Genomic DNA, 20,477 nt, shown 5'->3' with positions numbered 1-20,477 from the left:
TAGTCCCAGCTACTTGGGAGTCTGAGGCAAGAGAATCACTTGAACCCGAAGGTGGAGGTTGCATTGGGCCAAGATTGCACCACTGCACTCCAGCCTGGTGACAGCGAGACTGCCTCAAAACAACAAAGAAAGAAGAAGAATAAAACGAAAAATGAAAACTCTGTTTGTCATTTGGGGTTTACCTCCTAAAATTTGCCTGGCTTTTCTTCTGCTTAAGAGTACTCTACTCTCAGTTTTTTTTTTTTTAATTATATATTATAATGAAGTAATGGTGGATCTATTTTTATGACTCTGAAAACAGAAGCACTGCCTTCCTAATTTTAAGAAGAAATTGAGGCCAGAGGGGTTAAGTAACTTTTTCAAGGTCACACAGCTAAGTAAAGGAACTGAAAAAGGTGATTGTGATTGCTTGTGTTTAAAAAATAGTACCTGTTTTTCTGTTATTAAACTAATGTTTTAGAATAATGTTAGTCATAATAAGAGTATTATGACCATGATATAGCTCTCTGGGAATAATCTGGCTCAATCAGGAGGAACAAGGGTCATGAAGTCCATTTAAGTCTCAGTTAAAGAGATGCCGATTCAATTCTACGAGGCTCTCTTCATCACAGGGCAATCAGCTATCCGTATTAATTTTGATGCCTTTAGGAACAAACTTATAAATAAATGAGACTAGCAAGGATGTTCTTTAAGTCCCAGAAGTCACCTCTGTGTTGTTCTTAGATTCTGAGGCTCCTAGCTGGTCTGCTTTCTTTCTTCACCTTTCAGGGTCTTCTTATGCTTGCTTTATGTACAATGTTAAGTGTTTGTGGTTGTATTTAACAGAAAGAATGAGGGAAAGTACATCTGCTCCATCTTCCTGTAAGTGCAAACAGTCCCAGGATGAGATTTTAAGATTACTGAAAGCCAGCTGCTTCCTTGGAATCTCTTAAGGTGGAGAAACAAATCATAAGATAATGGGCATTAAAAAAAAATCTTAAAAGCATTTACCATTTTGTATTGTAAGTAACATGATCTCATGACTGCCTCCTCACTCTATCATTTTTAATTTTTGTATTCAAACCCAGTCTAAAGTGAGAGGAGAAACTTTTGTTTTTACATCAATTTAATCAGCTTCACAGAATCCGCAATGGTGATCTTTAAGGCACTATTTATCTCTGGAACCAGGAAGGATGCTCACATCACAGACTATCCCGAACTTTCTCTCTCTCTCTCTCTCTCTCTCTCTCTCTCTCTCTCTCTCTCTCTCTTTTAGCCTGGCATAAATGATTTTGAAATAGGAAACAGAAATAAAATCTTTCATTAGTCCAATAATCTAACTTAGTATCTCTGACCCTCTCCTCTCTTTCTGCAGTATTGATGACTTGAATGTAGTTTTTGAGAATGAAGAATCTGATTGCTCTTTCTTCACCACCAAGATAATGCAGAGTGTATCTCTGGTGGGTCCTCATAAGAGCTCCCACAATTTTCACAGGTGTCTTTATCCTAATCCACCACTAGCAATTTATACCTATATTAATTCATAACAGAGACCCAGAGTTAACTAGAGTGTCTCAAAGAAAAGAAACGGAGAAAATATGGTTAACAAACGCTTACATAGGAAGATAAAACTTGTATAAGCATCTTTGATAATATCCAAAGAGACATCCAGAATACTATAATGGGCCAACTGATTGACCATTACAAAGAATTTAAATATTTAGTTATTTGTGCTTAAGACAATGCTCTTCTAGAAAGTTTATATTGAAAAAAGTTGTAGTAATTGCAGTTACTGAAGAGAGCATCAAGAAATTTTATTGAAACTTATCTCTAAGATTATTATAGTTTAACTTATTTCTGATACAGAAGTATGTAGCTGAAACGACCTACAGTTAATTTGCCAAACATTCTTTGTGACAGTGTTTTAATCTATTTTCCACTTTACTTTTAGTCTGATAGCTCTGAGATGGGAGTGGTATGATTCCCTTTAATTCAAGCCTATGTTTAAGAGGACATAATCACATACAAAGAATCTACTGATCATGAGTAAGCTCTACAGAACAAGCCTGAATGTATATTAACATTGATGGAGCTCTGACCTGATGTTATGAGCATGCACTTCTGATTTCTCCATTTACTAGTTTTTAGACTTGGGCAACTTCTTAATTTTTCTGAACCTGAATTTCCTCATCTACAAAATGCAGATAAGAACATATCTTACCTCATAAGATTTTTGAGAGGATTAAATGATATAATACATAGAAAGCATTTAGCTTGGCGCCTAGTTAGAGCTCAGTAAATATTTTCTACTATTGTTGCCACTACTCCTACCTCATTGCTCTCACAAATCAATCTAAGGGATAGCACTTTGTTTAAAATGCTCTGTATGGTAGACTGTTTTTAATCAGATGCAGATTTTGTTTACTCTGGTAAAATAATTAAACATTTTTCTGGGTTTCATGCTCACCTCCAAGTTTGAAAACAGATACTATTAGACACATTTAGCTTATCAAATATTTATTCTTGGAACCCCAAAGCTACAGAATTATCTACATTTCCTTCCCCTTTTTCCCCCTCCCTATTTTTACCTGGCCCGATGCCAGATACTTCTTGGGGCTAATTGCAATTAGCATCCACTACAGATCAATCTAGAAAAGATTGGTTATTTATTGTCAGGTAGATACTTGAACATTGGCAGTTTCAGAAGCCAGAGCTAAAGTGATCTTATAAAGTTCCAGGTAGATCAACATGGTACTGTGCTGGTCTCATGATGACTTTCATGGAATTACTTCTGAAATGCTGTGGATTTTCCCACCCAGAACCTCACTCTAACTCTATAACTTATACTAAGGATCACACTGTACCTGCTCTCAGCCTTGTAAGTCTTACAAAAGCCCTTGGCCAAAAGCAATAAAATTTGACCTGACCTAATCCTGGAGTCGCAATGGATAATGTGTGTATTTTTCATTCAATAATTTAACGTGGAAATTAACTGCATGTGTCACATATTCCCCATCTGAAAGAGAGAGTGTTTATGATTCTAATGTTACACAAAAATTAAATACGTAAACACTCCTGTCATTTAAGACTCTTCTCTTTTTTGATAGCTTAAATAAGCACTACAAAAGACTCTTTTGGGGAAATTTATTATTTCATTCAGTATGGGAGCCTGCTCCATGAAATTCACCCTCTATGGTCACAGAAATGATAGCAAGAGAGATATTTTTCTTTCTCCCTGAAAGATTTGGAATAATTTGCCCATTTTGGCTTGCTATATTATTTTCTCCAATTTGTCAATATAGGGAAAAAAAAAACACTGTGGAAATCTACAGGAAACTTTGTTTTCTCTATCCCTTCTTTCAGACATACTTTTGAACATTTTCTATTTCTGGGTATGGGATGAAAAGAGTCTGTACCTGGCCTCCTCTTTTTGACTGCCCTTATATGATTTTAAAGGCTATTTCTTTATGGTGGCCTTCTGTCTGACCTATTTTTTCCCATTGCCTTTTCCTCTCTTTATATTGACTCACTCTGTTTCCTCTTTATCTCATTAACTTTGTTTTTATATTGATCCTTTTATTAAATTAAATGTTTTAAACAGATTTACATAGTTAAAAAAATCAAAAGGTATAAACAGTTACACAGAGATTCCCTTATTCCTTACCTACTATCTTCCCAGCTCTTAGATTTTCCCTCCCACCATAGATATCCATTGTTCTTAATGTCCTAGACATCTTCCCAGAGTTTCTTTATGTATATTCAAGCAAATATGAATATAGATCTTCCTCCCTCAATTTTACACCAGGGGTAGTATATTATATATCTTCTTTCAATTTTTTAACAGTATACTTTGGAGGGCCTTCCACATACAATTCATAATGAGATTGCACATTCTTTTCTATAGCTGTTTTATATGTACGCATATGATAATTTATTTAAGTAGCTCCTAATTGAAAGATACTCTATATTTTACTCTTATAAACTGCATTGATGCAGTTTACTTTTAAAAAATTCTTACACATAACTCTTGTGGATATGTTATTTTATACATATTTAGGTGTATTTGTAGGATAAATCCCCCTAATTAGAATTACTAGGTGAAAGATTATTTGCATTTGTAATGTTGATAGATATTGCCAACTGTTCTCCATAAGGGTCATAAAAATTTACACTTCTGCCAGCATTATATGAAATTGACTGTTTCCTAGAACTTAGCCTATAGAGTATATATTTTGAAGTTTTTGATGTTCTCAAAGGTGAAAAGTGGTACCTCAAGTTAGTTTTAAGTTGCATTTCTTACATAAGTTTAACCATCTTTTTATAGGCTTAGGAGATGTCTGTGTTTTCTTCTCTGTGAACAATCTTTCCCTCATTTTTTCATATATATATTTCAAAAGCTATTTATATATTAGAAATATAGATACTACTGATGCTCTCTGGAAAGGGCCACCTCCCAGCAGGAGGCCAACCAGCACAAAAATAGAGCACTAAACTACCAGAGCTAAGAACCCGCAGGGAGTCCACTGCACCATCCCTCACCACCACCTCCACTGGAACAGGTGAAAGGCCTTGTCCAACACAAAAATATTGCAATCCTAAACACATACACACTTAACACTGGAGCTCCCAAATTTATAAAACAATTTTAATAGATCTAAGAAATGAGATAGACAGCAACATTATAATAGTGGGGGACTTCAATACTCCACTTACAGCACTAGTCAGGTCATCAAGACAAAAAGTCAACAAAGAAACAATGGATTTAAACTATACCTTGGAACAAATGGACTTAACAGATACCTACAGAACATTTCATCCAACAACTGCAGGATATACATTCTATTCAATAGCACATGGAACTTTCTCCAAGATAGACCATATGATAGGTCATAAAATGAGCCTCAATAAATTGAAGAAGATTGAAATTATATCAAGCACTCTCTTAGGCCACAGTGGAATAAAACTGGAAATCAACTCCAAAAACAACCTTCAAAAACATGCAAATACATGGAAATTAAATAACCTGCTCCATTTGGGTCAAAAATGAAAGCAAGATGGAAATTAAAACATTCTTTGAACTGAACAACAATAATGACACAGCCTACCTACCAAAACCCCTGTGGTACAGCAAAGGTGGCGCTAAGAGGAAAGTTCATAGCCTTAAATGCCTACATCAAAAAGACTGAAAGAGCACAAACTGACATTCTAAGGTCACACCACAAGGAACTAGAGAAACAAGAACAAACCAAACCCAAACCCAGCAGAAAAAAGGAAATAACCAGGATCACAGCGGAACTAAATGAAATTGAAACAAACAAACAAAAAAATACAAAAGATAAATAAAACAAAAAGCTGGTTCTTTGAAAAAAGAAATACAATTGACAGACCACTAGCAAGATTAACCAAGAAAAGAAGAGAGAAAATTTCAAATAACCTCACCAAGAAACAAAACAGGAGATACTACAACTGACGCTACTGAAATACAAAAGATCATTCAAGGCTGCTATGAACACCTTTATGCACATAAACTAGAAAACCTAGAAGAGATGAATAAATTCCTGAATAAATACAACCCTCTTCGCTTAAATCAGGAAGAATTAGATACGCTGAACAGACCAGTAACAAGCAGCGAGATTGAAATGGTAATTTAAAAATTACCAACAAAAAGTCCAAGACCACACAGATACACAGCAGAATTCTACCACACATTCAAAGAAGAATTGGTACCAATCCTTTTGACACTATTTCACAAGATAGAGAAAGAAGGAACTCTCTAATTCATTATATGAAGCCAGCATCACCCTAATGCCCAAACCAGGAAAGGACATAACCAAAAAATAAAACAACAGACTGATATCCTTGTTGGACATAGATGCTAAAGTCCTTAACAAAATACTAGCTAACTGAATCCAACAACATATCGAAAAGACAATCCGCTATGATCAAGTGGGTTTTATACCAGGGATGCAGGGATGGTTTAACATATGCAAGTCAGTAAATGTGATACACCACTTAAAGAGAATTAAAAACAAAAATCACATGATCATCTTAATAGATGCAGAAAAAGCATTTGACAAAATGCTCATTGGGTTTGTAATGGTGAATTAAATAGGCATAGCCTTTGCTCTCATGGAGAATATAATCTAGAAAAAACAGATATTAAGCAATTAATATAGAAATAAAGATGAAATTACAAAGTGGGAAAAGGACCATGAGAGAAACTTACAAATTTCCCAGACAGAATACAAGAAGACCTAATTAGGACAGTGGAGCCTGGGAAACCCCTACTGCCATCTGTCGTGGCACTTCATGTTGTCCCACAGCCATCTCTGTGGAGACCTAAGTTTCCATAGATGTTTGAAAACCACTGATCTAGTCTTATTTCCTCATTTCTTCAGAGGGGAGAACTGGGGTTTAAAGAGGAAATATGACTTACTCAAGGTCACCTAGGTAGGTAGGGCAGAACCAGAACTAGCACAATAGCCTCCTGACTCCAGTCTAGGTCTCTTTCCTCTACATCACTTTGTCTTAGTGAAGACTGGTTCTGCTACCAAAGTTTGCAATGACCTCATCCTTCCCAGGTCATGGGCTCACAGGGGATTGTATCACTTTGGCTTAGTTTATACCATGCCATAGTCGGCACACTGTGTAGAACAGACAAGATTTTGACAAACACTTGCCATTGATGTGAGGTATTTTTTAGAATATAGTTCATCTCATTTTTCTAGTGGTTCATCCTTCATTGTACTAAAAAGTCTGAAGAGTGGGATGGACTTTCCTAAAGTGCACACTGTCAGAATTTAAAGCCCTTTGTAGAACAGACTAAATCTTTTTTTTTTTTTTCGCAATGGACAGTTCTTTGGCAGTGAACAGTTTAATGTACATTCCCTTGATAAATTGTTTCTGTTGATCAGTAGCACACACATCATTAGAAGTGGAAATGGTTGATTTGAGTAGAAGATCTCCAACACTATTTATTTTGATGTAGTGAATGTGTAGGCAGCCCGTCCTGTGGGGCCTGATATCCAGCATCCATGGATGTGTTCTCATTTAACATCTGAGGCAGTGGAATTAGTTGGGGGTGATGGCTCTTCATCTATTTAAATGCAAATTTTTGTTAAAATTTAAGTTACTTGACTCATTTTTTGAGTATGAGTATAAAATTAACTTTATAATTTTATAACATTATATATAATTTTCTAATTGTTTCTCCTAATTTTCTTAATTTTATTTTTCTTTTCTTTGGGGAGTGGGGTAGACTGATAGAACAGGAGAATTTGATACTATTTCCTATACTTCATTTAGCTTTCCAGAATTACATGATTTGAAACTAGAAAAATCGAGATGGGGGAAAAACTTTTAGAATCTTCCTTTAGGCTGATGGGTAGTGGAAAGGCTGGTGGGATAGTGTAGTCCTTGAGTAGAGACTCTGGGATCACTGATTGGAATTAAGTTTGATTCTGGCATATATTGGCCGTGGGACCTTGCAGATAGAGCAAGGTCCTCTATGCGCCTCAGGTTCCTCGTTCATTAGGAGAGGATAATACTAGTATCTACTCCATAGGACTGCATGAGGTTTAGAAGAAGCAACACTTATAAAGCCCTGACCCAATGCCTAGCATATGATATGGGCTTGACAAGTACTCACCATTATTATTAGGTAGGTATAATAATATTAGAATTATTATTAAATATATAATCTTAACTTTGTTATAAAATCTCAAAAAAATACCAGAAGTTTCTTCAAGGAGTACATTTCTTTGGGATATAAAAGTAAGAATAATTTTTTTTCTGCTCTTTGCAATGTTCTATCTTTTTGTTTTGGAGATGATGTCTCGCTCTGTTGCTCAGCAGTGAAGTGATCTCAGCTCACTGCAACCTCTGCCTCCTGGGCTCAAGGGATCCTCCTGTCTCAGCCTCATGAGTAGCAAGGATTACAGGTGTGTGCCACCACACCCACCTAATTTTTGTATTTTTTAGTAGAGAGGAGGTTTCACTATGTTGGCCAGGCTGGTCTCAAACTTCTGACCTCAAGTGATCCACCCGGCTCGACCTCCCAAAGTGTTGAGATTACAGGCATGAGCCACTGTGCTTGGCCCATGGCCCTTTCTTTAAACGTGCTCTCAAACAGTAGGGTGTAGATGAGGTGAAAAAGATGCTGCACACATTACTAGGTCCACTGGTTTCTTGGGACCCAGCTGAAAATGAATGTTTTTTTGTTTTGTTTTTTCATTTTGCCCCAGGAGGAGAGAGAAGTGACTGTCATTTTACTCATTCAATAGCTATTTTTGGAACTATTACACTACATATGTTGGCCACTGTGAGGGATGCAAAAGTGAGTTAGATGCAGAGTCTGCACTGAAGAAGTTCTAGAGAAGGGAATTATGATTTCCCAACATTTTTGTTTGTTTGTTTTTTGAGACAGAGTCTCATTCTGTCACCAGGCTGGAGTGCAGTGGAGTGATCTTAGCTCATTGCAACCTCCACCTTCCACGTTCAAGTGATTTTCATGCTTCAGCCTCCCAAGTAGCCAGGATTACAAGCATGGGCCGTCACACCCAGCTAATTTTTGTATTTTTAATCGAGACAGGGTTTCACCATGTTGGCCAGACTGGTCTCAAATTTCCTGACCTCAAGTGATCCACCTGCCTTGGCCTCCCAAAGTGCTGGGATTACAGTTGTGAGCCATGGCATCTGGCCTACAATGCTCTATGCTTATTATATTGGTTTTTCCCTTTGTCCTCTAAAGCAATTTGTCTTTTCACCTGGATACTCATTACTGACCTTCTCTGTCCCACTCTGTCTTTGGGAGGCTGATGCCTATGGAATGCATCACCCAGGCCCCTTGGCCCTCGGGCTGCCAGTTGGGTACAGCCAGTGCCTCCATCTGGATGTGGTTGTGTCTTCACACAACAGCATCTGATTGGTACTCCTCTCACTCCCCTGCTTTTATCTCACTCCAAGTGTAGAGGTGACAACAGAAGCCCAATGTGGCTAGTCCCTAAGTGCTTTAACGTCCCTTGCCCCTTCATGAACTCTGGTCACCTCTCTGTAAATAATCCCTTCATGAAAATGTCTTCAAAATTCAAGATGAGTGTGGCTTCTTTTTCTGCTGAAACCCTAGCTGATATAAGGAGTCTATGTTATTTTTAAGATTGGAAAAATGTTATTGAAACAACACAAAGGGCCACCTCCACCTTCCACCTCCCACATCCCAAAAGGAAGTACTCTTCAGGGAATGGAGAGGCCCCTCAGCTTCCAGACTTGAGGGTGATTATTTTTGTTTCAGTTTTGAGTCCTTCTCATGAAATTAGGCTTCAGGCTACAACATCTATTTCTTAGAAAAACACACTTTCTCCTGGAGAGAAATTCTAGAAATTAGTCGCGGGCTATTGACAAACTATAATGCTGCAAAGGGATCTGGCCAAAAAGCATTCAAGAGAAAAATCTCTGTGGGAGAAGGTAACCTAGAAAGTGGCTCATCATCTACAGTGCCAGCTGTGTGTCCAGCTGTGTAGTCACAGGCAGAGCTCTGCTTGAGTCTACATGTGCCTTGAGTGGAGACCTGCCTCTGTTGAGACTGGAAACTCACCAGCCCCTGAGGCATATGGGCTCAGCAACTACCAGGCTCCCAGGGGATACATGATGCTGTCTGCTCAGTCCAGGGGTGGGGATGGTGGGATGGGGGTAGTTGGGAGGCAGGGGAAACTTGGCATGTCACTATGCACTGCTCCACTGTTAAATCTCCACTGGCACACTGACTTTCCCCCAGGAGGAAGTGTGGAGAGGAATCTCTCAGTTGCATGGCAATGAAGAGCTGCCTGGTGGGCCTCCATCTCCACCAAGAGGCTTCATGGCTCCAGAGTTCTGGAGGGGTGTATGACAGGGAAGACGGAGGAATAAGCTGCTCTACTCAGTTGGTGACATAATCACCTTTGCAGAAACTTTCCAGCGACAAGTGTGTTGGAGACAGTGAGCTTGGAGGAATCACCATAGTGTAAGATGTAAGACAAGGGGCGGAGGTTTGAGAAACGAGCTGGACCACAGTACTTAAAAAAGAAAGGGATTTGAGGTGAGGCTCACTGAAAGAAGGATGTTGGACAAAGTCAGTTAAAAACTCTCACCTCTACACTTCGGTCAATGACAGGCTTTATTTTCTTTACGCTGCAAAGTGAATTCTTATGTTGGTAAACTTTGTTTTCACCACTAACCTCTAAGCTCTAGAAGCAAGGGGACTGTGTTCTGTCTGTTCATTGTTGCACACTCAGAGTGTTGTGCACTACCTGGTACATCATGAACACTTAGTATTTTTGTTGACTGGTAAAGGAATGGGTGCCTAAATATTAGTAAATTCCTGTACTGTTTGGCTAGGAACTCCACTATTATGGCTGGAACTGTGGTGATCTTATTTACTGCTGCATCTATGGTGACTAGAAAAATGCCTGGCACATAGTAGGAACTTCAACAGTGCTTGTTGAATGATGAGTGAATGAATGAGTAAATGACATCTTAATTACATGCTCCCTGAGGGCAGAAATCATGTATAATACATCTTTGCTGTGCCCACATTACCTAGGTTTGGAGGAAAGAACATGTTATTTTTTTGAATAACAATAAACAAACAATACCTATTCTTATGTTTTCCTTTTGCTATTACACAGAAGTTTTGCTTTCATAGTTCTCATCAAGAGTTTAGTTCAGCTCAACAACTAGCCAGATACTGTGCACTGACAGTTAATAAGGTGCAATTTCTTTTTGCCTTCAAGTTGTCCATATAGACAGACATGCAAATAAATGTCATGTTGTCTAATGTGTTCAGTGAAAATAGTGTTCGCAGGTCACTAAAGTATTTCAGAAGATGTAAGTGGCTGGTTCTGTATGGGTGAGAGGTGGGGACCAGTGAGGGCTTTGTGCAGGCAATGAGTTTTGAAAGATGACTAAGGGTTTATTGGGCAGAGAAGGAGGTTTGGAGGAAAGAAAGAACATGTCTAAAGACTGAGCTAATGCTGAAATTTCCACTGGATCCTTTCCTGCAGTGATTTCAGGTAGGAAGAGTTTTAGGTGGATTCCTCAGAGGTATTGTGTCCAAATGGCCAAAGACTCAGTTCTGTCAGTATCAGAGGTACTCAGGCCACAGACTGAAGACTTTGTTTAACTGTGGGCCCTACACTTAGGAGAAAGAGTCAGTATACTATATGAAAGCCATGAAAGGAACAGGAGATAGTTTATAGCCTGGAACAAAATGACCTAAGGCAGGAGAAAGAAGAAGGTGATGGCAATTTTCAAACACTAGAAGACCTGCTATTCAGACTTTCTTGGTGCTCTTGGAGGACAGAGTTAAAATCAGTGGAAAGTTACAAGGAAGCTTTTGCATGTGACAGGACCTGGCACAATGTGGGGCATATAATAGATAACCCAGTAAATATTAGAGAAAGTTTTTTCAAATACGGTTCCTCTAACTTCTGATGCTAATCCCGATTCCACAATTTGGAGCAAAAGGATTGGCAGATTGTCCTGAGATTGAGAGAGAAGAAAAGACCCTGAGCCTACTTATTGGCCAGACTGTAAATCATCTCAACAGTTGTTTATTTATTTTTGGTTAGTTCTGAAATTTTTCCATACCATGTAAAGCAGTTGGACAAGATTAGGAGTTTCTATAGTGTGTTTGCTGTGCCCATGGTGTGTTTATTTTATCTGTGACTCAGCCCACCTAATTTCAAAATGAAAGACACAAGCCAGAAAGTTTAGAAATTCCTATTTAATGATGGAAAAGGCTGCCCTACAGGGAGGTGCATCCCTTGTGTGTAGAGCTGTTCACTCCAAGGGTAGAGACTCCCTCTAAGGGACCTGTGGGGCTAGAGCAGAAGATGGGAGATGGGGCTAAATGACTGCCTAGCCATCATGAACAGAATACTTCCTTAGGGTTTAGGTAATTCATAGACAAATCCATGCATTTGTTTGTTAATTCAGAGACATTTTATCACCCAGCATTTGCTGGTGGTTACTGCATGGGCCGTAGAGTAACATTGCATGGGTTCAACTCCCTGGTCAGCCTTGGATGACTTTCTTAACATTCTTATATCTCAGTTTTCTCAACCATGAATTAGAGACAATAATGCCACCTAAAGATACACTATGAGAATTAAGTCGATTAATGTATATAAAGTCATAAGAACATGGTTTGGCATATAGGAATCACTTAATATATATTATTATTACTACACAAAATGTAAGCTCCACAGAGATGGGGATTTTTAACTGTTTGTTTATGGTTATATCCCCACTGCCTAGAAAACAGTCTGACACATAATAGCTGTTACTAAATTGTTAATGAATAAACACATTAATTAACTGAGTACCCATTGTATATATGGGTTCGCCCTATGCCAGGTGCTGGGAATACAGGAATGAGCAAAAAATATTCCTGCTTACATGAGAATTACAGTCTGTTGGGGGATAGATATTAAAAACTTGACCACATATTCTCATCCTAGATGCACATTAGCACCATTTAGTAGCTCTTTAAAAATATGTATTCTTGGGCCTTCACCCTGCAAAGACTCAGATTTGATTGGTCTTAGAAGGGGCTCTGGCATGGATTTCCAGTGACTCTAATGTGCAGTTTGGTTTGAGAATTTCTGGTCTAAATATTCTGAAGATTCCACGAAACATTTTCCCCATGAAACATTCAGTGATGGCCAAATTAAATTTGGGAAATATTTTATTATATATATTAGATGTGAAATACTCTAAGAAGTTCTATAATAAAGAATCTGTTTAAACTTAAAATATTATATAAATAGATGTTTGCAGCTGTAAATATTACTTTGAAGAAAAGGTGGAGGGCGTAATAGCACTTATTATAGGCCTGATCTACAGTAAATACTTAGAAAATGCTTCTCTGAAGACATTTATGCAATCAACAAATATATGAAAAAAAAACTCATCATCACTGGTCATTAAAGAAATGTAAATCAAAAGCACAATGAGATACTATCTCATGCCAGTTAGAATGGTGATTAAAAAGTCAGGAAACAACAGATGCTTGTGAGTGGAGAAACAGGAATGCTTTTACACTATTGGTGGGAATGTAAATTAGTTCCACCATTGTGGAAGACAGTGTGTCGATTCCTCAAGGATCTAGAACCAGAAATACTATTTGACCCAGCAATCCAATTACTGGTATTGTCATCCAAAGGATTATAAATCATCCTACTATAAAGACACATGCCCATATATGTTTGTTTTAGCACTATTTACAATAGCAAAGACTTGGAACCAACCCAAATGCCCATCAATGATAAAATGGATAAAGCAAATGTGGCATATATATACCATGGAATACTATGTAGCCGTAAAAAAGAATGTGTTCATGTCCTTTGTAGGGACATAGATGAAGCTGGAAGCCATCATTCTCAGCAAACTAACACAGGAATAGAAAACCAAACACTGCATGTTCTCGCTCATAATTGGGAGTTGAACAATTAGAACACATGGACACAGGGAAGGGAACATCACACACTGGGGTCTGTCAGGAGGTGGGAACAAGAGGAGGGAGAGCATTAGGACAAATACCTTATGTATGTGGGGCTTAAAACCTAGATGACGGGTTGATAGGTGTAGCAAACCACCATGGCATATGTTTAACAAACCTGCACATTCTGCACATGCACCCCAGAACTTAAAATAAAATTTAAAAAAAAAAAAAAAAAAAAAAGGAAAAAAAAGAAAATGCTTCTCTGAAGAAATATCTTTTAAAAGACACCTGAACAATCAGTGGGCAAGTGAGTGGGAGAGGCAATGTACCCAGCACAGTCATCATTGTGTGCAAATGTCCTGTGGTAAGGGAACCGATTCAAGGGCAAAAAGAAGGCCAATGCTTGCAGAATGTGGCAGGTGTGGAAAATAAATGAAAAAGACACAGTTTCTACCTTCAAGGAACTCACATCTCAGGAAAAACTCACATATTCCAAAACTTCTTATTACTCTGTGGGTCTATAATTTTCCAAATATTACAAGAAGAAGATGAAGAAATCAGTATCGGGAATAATCCTTCACCCACTGACATAAAACCTCAGTTTTATGTTTGTCTCTAGCTAACTTACATAATTTTTTGAAACACCAGATGCACTTCCACAAGTGTTGGCTTAAGCTAACATCAGCCTGAGGTCGTGTTTACTGAGCATATAGTCTAAAGAAGAAGTGACTTGGAACTTGAATCAAGAGGACAAAGCAATACACATGCCTACCTATCCCTTTGCTCTCTAAATCCTTTCAAAGGCAACCAGGTATTTTTAAATGCATCCATTAGCTAGAAGACAAGAAAGGGAGCACCCTCTTCCCTCTCCCTCACCTTCTCTTGGCAACCACTGGTCTGTTCCCTATTTCTATAATTTTATCATTTTGAGAGTGTTACATAAATAGAATTGTGTAGTATGTAGACTTCTGGGAAATTAGAAAGTTAGAGACAAATGCATCATTCTTAAAGACAACATGCAAAAAAAAAATCTCATGAGATGTAAGACAATCTACTGATAAAAAGCTATTACTAAGAGATTTTAGTAAAGCAGACAATTAAAGTTTTTTTTTTTTAATTAGCAATACTCTTCTACCGTCCTGCAACTAAATGTCTTAAAAAGTAAGTTCATTCATCATAGCCACAAAAACTGTAAAATATAGCTAGCATGAAACTCAATAGAAATATATACTATCTATATAAATAAAAATAATTAGGCTGTTCTGAATATATATAATTTAATTAGCAAGACAGCTCATGTATGAGATTCTCCCCAAATTAATATAGGAATATGATGCAAACCGAATATATAAGATTTTTAAAAGTGAACCTGATGGGCCAATTCTAAACTTCATTTGGAAGAGACAATGTATGAATAATGAAGACATTTTGAAAAAGATTATAATGGGGAGAAACTTGCCTTACCCAGATATTAAAATATACTGTAAAATAATGACATATATGATAGTAACACCAGTATAGACAGATCAATGGGACAGTGTGTGAATCTACAAACAGTCCCTTCCGCTTCTAGTTAACAATACTGGAAAAATATTCTCTAGATAAAAGAGAGTCACATAAGGATTGTAACGCTGTGTAACAGAAAAAATTAAAACAACCAATATCCATCAATAGGAGAATGATTATACCTCTTTTTGTGGCATAGGAATACTATACAACCGGTTTACATAGATGTATAATTTATATTGCTGTACTGTAAAAATATCACTGAGTTGAAAAAAAATCCAGTTGTTGCGTTAGAAAAACAATATAATATTTATATTAGAGCACACAAACAACATTATAAATCTTAGGACATATCCGTGTGCACATACATATCAAAAAAGAATTTATAAGAATATACATCAAACTCACTGTAGACTTTGAGGTATGAATATGACCGGAAGAAGGATGGAGTTTGACCTTTTTTGTATATACTCCTATACAATATTGTTTGAAGTTTAAAATTTTGTTAAATGATGAAAATGCAGAAAAGCCGTTATTGACAAAATAGATTATTGGAGAAAGGTTTTAAGGTGGTCTACAAGATGGTTGGAGAATAGATTGGCTGGATCCTGACAACCCAGCAACTGGTGAATCAAAGTAGGATGCCTAAGGATGGAGAACCCTTAGCAGCTTAGAAGAAGTAACTCTTGAGCAGTGTTGCCTTTCATTTTTCATCCTCTTACCCCCACCTGACTTGTCATGTTTCCCCCTCATACATTTAGTCACTAATCTCAGTTTCATGTTTTCACCGCAACACAAAAAATGTTAATTCCCTAAGTTTCATGTCCTCTGGACATAACATTTCCTGCTCTTCCTCACCGCTCTCATTTGCAAACCTTTGGCCTCCTCCCCACCTCTGTCTCCCCAAACAGTCTAAAGAAAGTTATAAATATTTTTGCTTCGTGGAATTGTATCACTTCAATCTAGTAATAAGGGTAGCTACCTCATACCTATGATCAGATTAGTCCTTCACTTAATTAAACACAGAAATACTTATATTCTTTAATGGAATGCATTTTTCTTGATCGATAAATATTCATCCAACTACAAGGTATAAGAGAAAAAAGAATAGAAAGGGTAAAGAGAATATAAATCACAGAGCAATGGACACCCATGCTCTGTGAGGTCGGGGTTTTCTCAAGTCTTGTAGGAAAGATGGCTCAAATCGTCAGGTTGTGATCAAGTTCACACTATGATTATTATAAACGATCAACCCTGAGGGTTTTAATGTCTCAATGGTAGACTCTCCTTCCTAGAAGCTGAAATGCCCTTATATGCCTCCCTGGAATTTTTTGGCTGCTTCTCCTGAGAAAGAAACTGAAGGTGGTGATTGACAGAGCTATGGGCCTGGTCTCTACAAAAGCAGATACACTACCAGCTCCTGAAAGGTCCTGGCAGTTTCTGCAAGGAGAGATACTTTTTAGTTTAAAAAAATGTTATCAAATGGAGAGCAGTTAAACAATTTGCTATTGTAAGTCTTTCTAGGGAGGAACTAGGGTGGTGGTTTCTAATCTGTTAGGGAAGGAGGTAGGAAAAGAAGTGGGCAAGGGTACTGTCCAGAACCCAGGTATTACACACAGCCAATGCAGCAATTACTGCAGCATGTTGTAATTAGCCAACCCCAAGCTGTGGCCACTTTGAGCCCCAATTAAGAAAACAAACAAACTACAAAATGTTTCATCTTGTGGATGGAAAGGAGATATTGTACTGCAGCTCTTTCAGGATGCCTTCCTAACCATACCCCAACCTTGCAAGGAGCAGTAAAATCACTTTTGCAAATGTTTTCTGCCTTAGCAGAGAAATGACATAATCCGCAAATGAGAGGCTCAGACAGGTGACCCAAGGCAGTGAGGAAAAAATGTGGAACAAAATTCTGGCAATTGTCCAAAGCATCAAAGCATTTGAAATAACTGTAGGTTTTCCTCTGTAAGCCATAAAAATGGGTGAGATGAAACCAAAAGATGCAAGCCTCCTTTGACTCCAAGGAGAAAATATCTAGAAATAGACAGTAACTCTCCTAGCCCTGTTTTACTGCATTCAGGGGGAAAATCAGAAAAAACCATGTGGGTGTCACTGCAACTGTTTCCTGGGTTTTATGTGGAAACTGATGCCTTTAATGTCCAAGTTGTGATGGCAGTTGGCCTGGAGCACGGTCCCCATGGTGTGAAGAAAATGTAAAAAGAGATGCTCTTAAAAAGACCGCTATACATCAACAAACTATTATAAAACAATATGTAGATGAGTTGCGTGTAAAGAAAGGAGAAACAGAAGGATTCAGATTCTCTTTCAAATACACCCTAGCTTAAACATAAAGGAGGAAAACATTGAGTTGTCAAAATAGACTTGAGGTTTTGCTTAACCCAGAAATTCTGGAGAATAGTATGAGATGTTTTTGCCAAATCCTAAATACTGCCGGGAGGTGGTGGTGGGGGGGGGGGTCTTGGTAAGCTTTCCCTCTAACCAATTAGATAATTACCATTTCATTCTGTAGCTTTCTCTATTGTTTCTTCCCTTTTTTATCTTTTTTTTTGAATGCAAACAAAATAATTAGCCCGTCTCCGGGTAATTTTGCTAATATTTTCATAATTAAATAATTACTTCAACCCCTGAATTAAACACTGCCCTTGCTGTCCCTGTGGATACAGTAGGCTGCCAGCTGTTTTAAATAACGCTTGAGCTCGGTCAGGTTAAGGACTCAATTTATGACCTTATAAATTAACACAAGGAAACCTACTCCATAATGCAACAGACAATTCTATTTATAATGCTTAATTAATCCCCTCCAGCCTCTAACAGAACCCACTTGTGACCTTTTATTTCAACCTCACCCAAATGCAAGTCTCCTGAGATGAAAAGTGTTAATATGTGAATGTGGACAGAATTTGCCGGCATTATGGGCAAGTATTAAATTGCTCACAGTCTGGACCCATTGGTTCCTGGTAGCTCACTCATCAAAAGTAAGAAGGAAATGGGAAGGTGGGCAGCACTGATGAAACTCTTCATCGAAATCCTCAGCTGCAGAGAGGTAGAGAGAAAGAAAATGCCCATATCTAACATTGCCTACAAACACCTGCTCTGAATTTCTGTCTTGGCAGATGAGGCAACCAAGAGAAGGTATCAGAGTTGTTTCAAAGGATGGCTGTAGTGGGGCCATCCTGGGTGGTTTCATTTATCTGCTGTCCTTAGTACCCTAAGGCTGCTTTTTTTTAGACTGATACAGAAAATCCAGGGATAACCAATTCAATGCTGTCTTATCTAACGTATTACAAACAGAGCAGTGTTATCTGGAAAATTCTGAGTACCCAAGAAAGCTACAGGGTGTGGGCCAAATATAGTTTGCAGAGATATATGAAGTTCCCCGAGGGACAGGCCTGAGAAGGATCAAGGAAGGCATGTGCACTACTTGGACATGTTTGTGGGCAGAGAGAGCCATAGTGACCTGAATGCAAAGGAAAGTCCACACTGTAGCCTGGAACCTTGGAATATGTGTGGAGAGCTTTATCAGCTTTTAGGGCGGTTCAGCGTCATTCCATATGTCCTTGTGAAGCTGGAAAATAGCTTTCCTTTTTTGCTCCTCGTATTCAAGAGTCAGCATAACGTGATGATTTTGGCTCTGTTGTAAGCACTTAGGCAAATTCCTTAATTTCTCATTGCCTCTATTCTTCCATCTGCAAAGTTGGAATCATAACAGTACCTATCTCACGAGGTCATTGTGAAGACTAAATAGAGTTAAAACTTTCAGAGGCTTTAAATGGTGCCTGGGGCATTATAGGTGCTATGTTAGAATTCGCTGTTATAATCACAATAGCTCTGCAATACTTTTTCCTCTGGGTTTTCCCTTTCTTTTCTCAGTGCTGCCATCTTAGCCGGGTCAGGCTGCCATGACCTCCTTCTTGAATAGGTTCATAATTCATTTCTTTATTCCAAATCTATATTTCTCTCAATAAGTCAAACACAGTATTACTACTCCAATGTTTCAAAAGTCTACCTCTGACCCTGTCCCTACCTTATTCAATCGCTCTGCAGAGTTCATCACATAAAGTCTAAACTCTGGAGCCTTAATTTCACGCCTCATTCCATCCTTACCTGTTAATCCTAGTTCCATTCTCTAATCTTACTGTACCTTCTCATGAATCTACACTCATTTGGAGCCATGCTATTTTCCCTTAGTTTGCTCTACCTGTCCAGGTATGTTCTTGTTTTTACACCTGTGTTCGCTGTCCTTTCCATTTGGAATTTACTTTCCCCACAGTATCTTCCAGTCCAAAGCCTACTTATCCTTCAAAACCAGGCCTGGATGTCACCTCCATCCCAGGGACCGTTACCGATCCCACCATTGTACCTTCCCTTTGCTCTTTCCTGACCTCCAATGTACTTTATCTGGATTTTTGAAAAACCTCAACCCTGCTACCTGGCTTTAGTTATTGGTTTTTATTACCCCTGTTTAGAATGTTCCATATCACAGCCCCTCAGATCCTTGGATCAAGTCTGATTCTTCAGTGCCTCCTACTCAGACCTGTCCCCAGGCATGCTATGCATAGAGCAGGTCCTCTGCAAACATGAATGAAACAGGAATTGAGGGGCTTGAAATGACAGCCTGGTCTTGTGGTTCTTCCTTTTTGTGACATTCTCAGTCACTTGACTGCTCCTTTACATGAGTGCCTATGGAAATATTTCAACGCCAAAAGCCAATGGTATAAAAACATTCCTATCATCAAGAAAAACAAACACATAAAATGCATAATTGATTCTCAAACAGCAGATTTTTTTTAAAGGAGTGATGAAAAAATGTCTTGGATCCAGTACCTTTATACCTGGTTATTACAGCTGCATTGACGCTAAGAGGCTCTTGGAAGCTGACAGTGAGTGATGTGCTGCTGGTTACCATGAGACAGACGTTGGTTGGCATCTCAGGAGCTCCTGGGACAGAAGGAAAAACACGAGGATCTTAACATAGCAAATCCTTTTCAAACAACGTTCCTCCCTCTTCAGAGGATACCCTGAAACACACACTATGGACACATCTGTTTGTAGAGCCTAATAGCTTTTGCTTTTGAACATTTTCATTAGATGTCTCAATGGCTTTTATTTGTTGTCATTGTGGTCTTATTTGAGCATTAGAACATTTTCTGAAAAGGTAAATAATACCAGTTAAGCCTTCCTAAAGTATCCTGCAAACACAATAGGAGATCCGGCTGGATCAGTGAAGAGAAGGGCAGGAAGTGATAGCAGGATCCTACATTGTCAGTGGAGACCCTTTAAAGTACCTCGTTTCACTGGAGTCTTTTTGCAGCCCTGCCAGGTAGACAGGGCAGGTAATAGCACACTCACTTTCCGTATGAGGAAACTGCAGCCCCAGTTGGCCAAATTCCTTGTTCAGGCCAGGATGAAAGCCCCTGGCTTCAGATGCCTACTTCTGGGCTCTTTCCAGTACAGATAGAATTCTAACTCACCTTGCTCTCAGGCTGTCTCCTAT

General features: G+C 38.4%; 1 protein-coding gene across 1 annotated transcript in view; it reads right to left on the bottom strand.

Moving 5' to 3' along the window:
• ANKFN1 (ankyrin repeat and fibronectin type III domain containing 1) overlaps positions 1 to 20,477 on the bottom strand; it is a 328,620-nt gene that overhangs the window by 115,677 nt on the left and 192,466 nt on the right. Inside the window, exon 7 of the mRNA XM_037742122.1 lies at positions 19,808 to 19,921. Coding sequence (XP_037598050.1) covers positions 19,808 to 19,921 — 114 coding nt within the window. The remainder of the gene's footprint in view (positions 1 to 19,807; positions 19,922 to 20,477) is intronic.

Source organism: Cebus imitator, unplaced genomic scaffold (assembly GCF_001604975.1).
Source record: "Cebus imitator isolate Cc_AM_T3 unplaced genomic scaffold, Cebus_imitator-1.0 Scaffold115, whole genome shotgun sequence".
Classification (NCBI taxonomy): Eukaryota; Metazoa; Chordata; class Mammalia; order Primates; family Cebidae; genus Cebus; species Cebus imitator.
This window is presented reverse-complemented; position numbering and strand designations above follow the sequence as displayed.